The sequence below is a fragment of the Pipistrellus hanaki genome, assembly GCF_964339955.1.
Source record: "Pipistrellus hanaki genome assembly, chromosome: 5".
Lineage (NCBI taxonomy): Eukaryota > Metazoa > Chordata > Mammalia > Chiroptera > Vespertilionidae > Pipistrellus > Pipistrellus hanaki.
The window spans coordinates 20672551-20681454 of NC_140507.1; the positions used below are offsets into that span (position 1 = coordinate 20672551).

The window sequence follows — 8904 nt, forward strand, 5'->3', positions numbered from 1 at the left end:
GCATATGGCCTAGTTGACCCACCTTAGAAAGAAAAGGAAGGAAGATGTGACCAGCTTTTATGGCTGGTAACTCATTTAAGGAGTACCTGTTAGGGCCTCAGGAGGGGATAGAGTAGCTGTGTGGAAGGAAGGCACTGAGGCATCGTGTGCTAGGCTGAGCAGACCTTGGGAGGTCCAACATTCAGAGCCATCAACATCAAACCTCAGCAGGGGGCATTGGTGAAGAAAGCATGAAGCTGTCTGGAAGACTTGGGGGTAGGCTGAATAGCCTTTGGCAGGTATTCCAAAGAGCCAAAGAGGCAACAGCATGAGGAAACAGTATGAAATAACACAGTAGAAAGAGCATATCATGTTCCACAATGCTAATGAGTACCTTCCGCCAGAAGGCAAAACAAACATGAAAGCACCTGAGGAACAGAGAGGGTTGCAGCGATGGATGAGGTGATGGATGTCCTTGGCAGTGGGTCCAGCTTTATTCCTCTATCAGTCCAGTATCTTTGCAGTTGTGCAACAGGGAAGAGATATTATCATACCTGAGTTTCTTCCTATTACCTGAACTTTCTGCCTCTATATTCCTTTTTGTAAAGAACAGTTGTTCTTATATCAAGGAGTAAATGTTAACATTGAAAATATGTTAGATGTGAAATCTTAAAACCCCAAAATAACTATTAAGTATATATTGAATGATATCATTCTAGTTCAATGTGTTTCTTGATCAAGCTCTGGAACCTATATGCATAATTCTCTGGGATTGGAAAGGCTGCTATAGGGAAGGCAATACCACACTCATGAGCACATGTACATGTTCCTGTTGTCATATTCAATCACATTTTTGTAGTATATATTGTTTTCTGCTTTTTTCACTTAGAAATGTACGGTGACATTTTCTTGATATTTTGCAGATGCCCATACATGACTCAGTTCCCTTTAAATGGTGGTGCCTAAAGTATATATGTTACTCCTAGTCTGTTCTGATTAGTTTATGGTATTGTGTGTTCTCACTCTATCTTTCTCCAAACCTGAATTTTCCACTTTTCACTGGTGTAGCAAAAGATGATATAAGACTATGGTCAGATCCACCCTTTGACACATTTACTTCTGAGTTGTTTTAAAATGAGATGCCATGAGCATATTCCTTATTCACAAGCAAGTCTATAACCTCTCTCATTCCCAGTTTTAGTAGGAATAGAAGAAATATTTTCATGTGATTTATAGTTCAGGAAAACAACCACAGGTACTCTCCTCAAGGCAAGAATCACATACATGGAGACAAGCCAGACAGTTTTCTGCTGAGATTCTTTTATTGAAGAATTAAATTCATATATTTGCCCCCACAGCATCCCAGGAAAAGGGTCTCTGTGTGGAATCTGCTAAGGGAAACTTGCTGAGCTTGAGCATCAGGGAGACCCGCATGATCCAAATTTTCTCAAATAAAGTTCACCACGGCTCATCCTAAAAAGAAATCATTTTTTATAAGAAAGGTTTTGGAAATCTTAAATTTAAAGTTTCATATTTTTAGATCAATCCAGTCAAATGAGTACACAGCATGAAAGATGAGCAATTAGCCACTAAGCTTAAGCAGGGTGAACTAAAAAATATTCAACGTGCTAGGCTGCTTCTGCAAATAATATATTGAATTCAGCACTTACGCAACACCGTTGCAAAACAAACATTTGTTGCCATATGATTTTCCATCACTTCCACAGTGAGGTACATTTTCCAGGGTGCATGCATCAGAGTAACCAGTGCATTCAACCTGTCCATGTCCAAAAAAAAAAAGAAAGAAAAGAAAGAACAATTTCAGATTATTAAACCATAGAAAATTAACTTTTGAAAGACCTTGAAGGATTATTTAGTTCAGAATTCCATATGCAAAACAACATTCCCCAAAGTTTATATAACCTGACCTAACACTGGTGGGACAATCATCACAGCAAGGGATAGCTCAGTTCTGATTCAAGGCTTCCCTCTCACTCCTCTACATTTGAGTGACAAATACATCCTATAGATTCTATCTTGTACTTCATTTCCAAACTAGACCTCTCCTTACCAGACTGTCATTAACTTTAACTTGGCCCTCAATAGGTCCTGCCTACACATTTGCAATGATCTGTTAATGTATTCCCAGCCTCCATGCTTTATTGGGGATATCAGTCCTCCTCTACATTGATGTAGTGATTTTTCTTTCTTTCTTCTTCTTCTTTTTTTTTTACAAATGAAATTAGACCTTGTTCTTCAAATAATTAACTGACTTTCCCATCAACAGAAAGTCCCCTCAGAACCTGTGCTTATCTCTCCATTCTTATCTGCTCTGTAGGCCATTTAAGGACTCAATTCCCTGAGTGTCTCCTACTCCTGAAAGTCCCTGTGACTTTGTTTATGGTGCTTTTCCTCTTACATGATCTTACCCACTTTACCCCTCAACCCAGCTCCTGTTTCTCCTTTCAAGTCAGGTCACTGACTTTTATAAGTTTCATGATGTCATTTCTCTCTCCCACCCATGGAATTGGGCTAGGTACCCTTTTTTAAATTGAACTGTCTTATACATGTTAACAGTTCTCCTATCTTATTCTAATTATTGACATCCCAGTCATATAATTTAATCCGCTAAATTATCTCTATATTTCTTTTGAATTTTTTTGGCTTTTACAAAATAACTTTCTTTACTGTTATGAGAATAATCTTGAATCCCTAATTCCCATGAACTCCTTCTCTTAACCTGCTAACAAGTTGCAGGGTTAGAAAATAAGCATGTGGCCCAACCAGCATAGCTCAGTGGTTGAGTGTTGACCCATAAACCTGGAGGTCACAGTTCGATTCCCAGTCAGGACACATGCCCAGGTTGCAGGTTCAATCTCATCATTGATGTTTTTATCTCTCTCTCCCTCTCCCTTCCTTTCTGAAATCAATAAAAATATATAAAAAAGAAAAGAAAAGAAGCACATATATACCAGCCTGTCCGAATTAAGGGTTATGAGTAAAGTTTCCGAAATCCTTTTCTGGGTAAATATTTTAACTATATTTCAGGACATCTGTTTAGGCTGACCAAAGGTCTTACCTATGACCATACATGGTATAGATAATTTCTAAATGACATATCTTAAAATAGTTTTTCCCATATGAAAATGAGGAATTAGTGTAACTTTTTATATTAAGAATAAATAAAATTTCTGAATATACTTACACATCTCCCATCATGAAGTTTTCTGAGTGGAATTCCTTCTTCTCTGAAAGAAAATTTTATCTAATGGGTAAAGCAGTTACTTGATATTTCATAATCTACAGAATAAAATACAGTCATATGTCATTCTGTGTTGTCTGACTGGGACCTAAAATTAGGGGTTCTGGTTAATATTCTACTCCAGTTGACTAACATTGACCATTAATATCTTTGTTCGGTAATAAAACATCCATCAAATAAAAACATAATAAAATAAGATCAGCACTAAAAGGACTATTAAAAAATAGTTCATGAATATTCAGATAAAAATCAAAGGAATAGTATAGTGTGAAAACATTTTTGCAGTTAATAAAAAATGCTCAAATCCATTTCTGACACTAGTGTGGGTAATTTTGTTACAGTTATTTCTCCTTTCCGAGTTAGATTCCTGACTTCTTTAAAGAGGATATGAGATATGAGATAATATAATCCATAAAATCTCCCAGTCTTTAAACTCCTATTGTTGTAGTAGTGTATGAGTTTGCATATCCTAAATATTATATACTGAATAACAATTGCTATTACACTTGACTGTACATTTCAGAAGGGTTAGAAAATGAGAGAAAATAAGGAAGAAAATCATGAAAGAAAGTAGAGCTCATTTCTATGTGTATTCACTCCATGTCTGCTGCTTAGCTAATGACTGACATGTTTTTATCACAGTAAATTCTAAACACTATTATAATTTATATCTTACAGAAGAGAATATTGAAGTGTTTAGTGGATTGGTGTTTACCTAGTGTTACAGATTAACTAAATGCAATTTGCTTTCTAATCCATATGTCTGATTTCAAAGCCCGTTATTTTAACAACTAATCATAAATTAGTGAATTAAAATTGCTGGAAAGGCTGGTAATAACCCTTCCCCTAGAAGCTTAGATGTTGTTTCCAGTGAGGAGTTAATATTGAACTTGTGGCAGTGGGAATTCCAACTGGTTCCCACTGCTCATTTGTACTTTCACTCTCTTCCCCAGACTTTTCCAGGCAACCATGAGAAGTAACATGAATTTCCTCTGGTGTATAATCGTGTCCATGGGTAACAGCCTACATAGAGATAGCTATCTTCTGAGTTCCTTAAAGATATGGCTAATTTTTTAAAATTTTAACAAAGCAATGCCCAAAGAGAATGGACAAAACGTAGGATTTGTCAAACCCTGTGTTTAGCAACCAAGCAGATTCCTGCCAATGTGGGTTTTGTGATCTTTAAAGGGGCTGAGGCTGAGCTCCAAATTGAATACCATACTTACTTTTTTAACATACAATACATGCATTCATTGGAGTAAACTCTCTGATCGATGCCACATATTGGTTTAAGCTCCCTTGTGCATGGAAACACCCTTCTACCTTTGCTCTGGCTCTCGTATTTGGAGCAATCCACCTGTAATCAGAAGAAAAATAATGTCCTGCATTCTCTTTCTTCAATTCTCTAGTCATTCTCGTATCGAAATGGAAAGTAGAGAGTGGAAAGAGTGTCCAGAAGATATTCTATTGGACTAGGGCTGCACTACAAAAACTGATCAGACCTAGGACATTCCTTAAGTAAAATAGAATTGGCTGTGTAAGCCCTGGCCAGGTAGCTCAGTTGATTAGAGCATCATCCTGATAAAAAAAAGTTGCAGGCTCAATCTCTAGTCAGGGCAACATAGAAGAATAAAAACCCCCCACAAATAATTGGCTTTTTAAGAAGGAAGCATTAATCTCTCCTTTTAGAGTTATAATGCAAGTCCAAAGGCATAATTAATGTGAAAAAATAATCAAAAAAGTTTAAAATGCTACCAAAAAGTAAAATTTACTTTATCTGTCACTCCCCTTTTGCAAGGAGACTCCTTTTGCAACCTTTTAAGAAAGAAACACCACCAGGAAGAGAGGAGTAGGAATAGTATTACCCGCTGAGGAATTATTTTAGCTTTACTGTGAGCCAGTTTAGCTACCTCCCTAGCTCATTTACACATTAGCTCTGATTTCGTTTGCGCAAAGACCACACGGTGGCGAAGGCTGTACTCACCGCTGTCCCAATTGCTTGATCACCAAGAGAGAGGGGAAGGCGATGTAATTGGAGAGAAGGAATTGGAGAAAGCAAATTCCATGGTTAGAAATGCAAAACTGGATTCATTGTTCACAGTAAACTAAAACCACTTGTTGTAGTAAAATATAGAAATATTTTAAAATGCCAAAAATAACGTTAAAAAGGTTTTAAAATGTTTGGGTTAACTTTCCTGAAACTTAGTGTGATATTATTAAGGACACATTCCCCACTGCCCTGAAGCGTGTGTATTCTATTGACAAGGATTTGAACTTCAGTTACTGACTTAGAGTGACTTGCCATGATGACCATGTCTGACAATGGATACTCCTCCCCGTCCCCAGAGTGTTCACAAGTTTGTCCACTGATATGCCCATTGGAACTATGTTACACTTGAGATCTTGTTATGTATTTTGTTTACCAGAATCCCCCTGTTCCCCTCTGAACTGCCCTGGGTACTTCAGGCTATTTAAAGGGCCCCCAAACACCATTCAAGTTGATCATGGCTTGATCCCTGGACACCTGGTGGTTACTGATCGCTTTGATCCCTGTGGTACACAGGTGGCTCTGATCACTGGAAGTTTATCATCGCTGATTGCCTTGAGTTTGAGTTTGGGTGCAGGCCCCTTCCTCACTTGCTTCACTCCATTCCAGAAGACAGAGGAACAGTGGGGTCTCAGATGGATCCGTGTTGTACGCAGGGATCTCTGAAGGGAACACTGCCCTGAAACTGAAACTTCCTTCCTGACCTGACCAGCCAGCCAGAGAAGGCGCCACTGCTGCCACTCTTTGGGAGCTCCCTGTAAGCCTGTACCCATGGCACCAGGAAATTTGTGAGTAACAGTGTACTGTGTGCTGATAAGCTTTGTGCCCACTGCAATGATAAAAGGAGAATAAATTGCTGTGTGAATTGCAACTGTAACTATTTGTGTGGCATAATTTCTCCTGCAGTCATAAATATACCAATATAAGGTCAGATGTAATTGCCTGCCATGATCCTACCAGCTCAAAGTAGCCTTTTGCTGGCAACTGCTTTAAATGTCTGAGTACCTGCACAGTTAAGTGATACCTCAGATAAATGCTCCTTTCTTTCTCAGACACCATTTCCCAATATCCCTTGCACAGGCCAGACCTAAGAGAGGTCACTTCTTTGCTCAGGGCCAAAGTCATGGTGGAGACAGAGATGCATGTAATCTCTGGGGGGGAAACCATGGGGAAATCTCTGGTCTTTGGAAGAAAGGCTATGAGTTCTTGTGGGCATACCCAGGGCAAGGCTGGATTATGGTCTCAAAATTTCACGAGTGGTTTCTGAATGGGCAAGTCAGAATCCTGAGGGATCCTGATCTGGAACTGGGTGAAGATCCTACAATCATTTTAATCTTCTCCATCTTTCTTCCTTTTCCTGAAGATCCAACCCTTCTCCCACTTTGTTAATCAGACCAATCCAAAGAGATACTTTCTAAATTTTCTTCTAACTCCACCATTCTACTATTACTAAGGGCTGAATATATTGCACAAACATTTAAAAGGATTCGTAACTCACCAGGTGGAGAGACAGCCCATGTAGTGGCTGCTAGAGCAAGAACGGCAAAAGCAGTGATGGTCTTCATCATGGTGGTGAATGAAGGTGCTAGGGAAATGCTGTTTGGAGGCAACAGGTAAAGAGAGAGAGACAGAAAAAACAACCTGCCTAACACACTCGTGTGTATATATAGTGCACATATGCAATGCAGGGTCCCACCTTCATTAAAAATTGACCTTTTCAATGATGATTAACTGTTTACCCAAGCTAGGGTATTTTTTTAATTTGTCAAGGAAAGCTTCCTTATTATCCTGATTTATAGACAGTTGGAACAGTTACGCCCTGAAACTCATCTACCAAAGGTGTTTTACATAATAATCTTTTGATTTCTCAGCAAATACAATGGCATGACTATATTTGAGAACAAATATCATAGGTGTAGAAAGGAGAAATAAAAATTAAAGTGACATGTAAAGAGTATAAGTTTGGTAGGTGATGAATAACTACTGGAATTAGTGCGGTGACCACATTGTAAGGTATAAAAATGTCAAATCACTATGTTGTACGCCTGAAACTAATAAAACTTAATTATACTTAAATAAACCACTTAAAAGATTAAACTGGAAAGTTGAAATAGAAAGTTTAAAGCAACATTTCTTTAAAATGTACAATAGTAGCAACAGGAATAGATAGCATTATAACACCTTGATTTTTTTAGAGTATGAAGAACTTTACAATATTGCATGAAAGTTTGTTAAATTATTAAAATAAACTGGTGAATTTTATGGATCAGAAAGATTAAATGTGTTCTATTTAGCCCTAGTTGGCTTGGCTCAGTGGATAGAGAGTTAAGCCTATGGACTAAAGGGTACTGGGTTCAATTCCAGTCAAGGGCACAAGCCCTGGTTGCAGGCTCAACCCCCTGTAGAGGGCATGCAAGAGGCAGCCGATCAATGATTCTCTCTCATCATTGATGTTTCTAACTCTCTCTTCCTCTTCCTTCCTTTCTGAAACAATAAAAATATATTTAAGAAATGCATTCTACTTAGTAACAGAGTTCATGGTCAGGACAGCTAGTTCTACAAAATCCTAGGCCTTAACTTCTCTCCTAAAATATGTTTTTCCTTTATAGGGATATGCTACTTCAATAACTAAAATTGGCATTGAATAATCTGATTTTAGCATTCTTTCTCATGCCTCTTAAGATTATAAGTATGATATTCTATTTAACACAATCCCATGAATATATGTATATATACACATACATATATATGTATATGTATATGTATATCCACATAATCACATTTTAAATTTTTTATTTACTTGTTTGTTTGTTTGTTTATTTAATTTTTTATTTTATTGATTATGGTTTCACATAATTGTCCTTATTCCCCCATTCCCATCCCAAACCCCTCCCTAGATATGCCCTCCCAACCCCCATTGTCCATGGGCACTGGCTAGGCCCATATGTATGCACACAAGTCCTTTGGTTGATCTCTTCCCCTTACCCCCATCCTCCCTTACTTTCCCTCTGAGGTTTTTTTTTTTTTTTTAAATATATTTTATTGATTTTACACAGAGAGGAATTGAGAGGGATAGAGAGTTAGAAACGTCAATGAGAGAGAAACATCCACCAGCTGCCTCTTGCACACCCCCCACTGGGTATGCCCGCAACCAATGTACATGCCCCTGACCAGAATCGAACCCAGGACCTTTCAGTCCACAGGCTGACGCTCTATCCACTGAGCCAAACCGGTTTTGGCCCCTCTGAGGTTTGAGGGTCTGATCGCTGCTTCTCTTTCTCTGGGTCTGTTTATGTTGTTCATTATTTCCTCTAGATGTGTGAGATCATGTGATCCAAGAAATACCCTTGTAAGAACCTAAACTGCAACAAGCCATATGGTTGTGCTGAGAGGCAAATGAATCAGTCTGTATAATACAGGCCCAATGATTTCTAATTACTTAGAAATGTATCCCATTTGTCTCATATGGTCCTCACATCAGCTTTCCAGAAGATAGAGTTAAAATGGAGTAAATTCCCAAAGGACAAACTCAAAGATTAGAGGAGTTAAACAAATTCCCAAAGCACACAGCTACTGAGTGATAGGATCTTGACCAAAACTGGATCTTCTAATTTCA

The 8904-nt window shown here is 38.2% G+C and overlaps 1 protein-coding gene across 1 annotated transcript; it reads right to left on the reverse strand.

Annotated features, from left to right (window-relative positions):
- Positions 1 to 1286: 1286 nt before the first annotated feature.
- On the reverse strand, positions 1287 to 6924 carry LOC311622363 (double-headed protease inhibitor, submandibular gland-like). Its single transcript, XM_084883450.1, has 6 exons — positions 6787 to 6924; positions 5226 to 5239; positions 4468 to 4598; positions 3185 to 3227; positions 1650 to 1756; positions 1287 to 1452 (listed from the first exon to the last, which is right to left on the reverse strand). Exons 1-6 carry the CDS (start codon positions 6854 to 6856, stop codon positions 1398 to 1400), a joined length of 420 nt encoding a protein of 139 aa, XP_084739576.1. The 5' UTR covers positions 6857 to 6924; the 3' UTR covers positions 1287 to 1397.
- Between the last annotated feature and the right edge of the window lie 1980 nt (positions 6925 to 8904).

Coding starts and splice junctions, on each gene's coding strand:
- LOC311622363 (XM_084883450.1), bottom strand. CDS start 6,856: ATGATGAAGACCATCACTGCTTTTGCCGTTCTTGCTCTAGCAGCCACT. Junction 1,757..3,184: donor AACTTCATGATGGGAGATGT/GTAAGTATATTC, acceptor GGACATGGACAG/GTTGAATGCACTGGTTACTC. Junction 1,453..1,649: donor TTGTTTTGCAACGGTGTTGC/GTAAGTGCTGAA, acceptor ATTTCTTTTTAG/GATGAGCCGTGGTGAACTTT.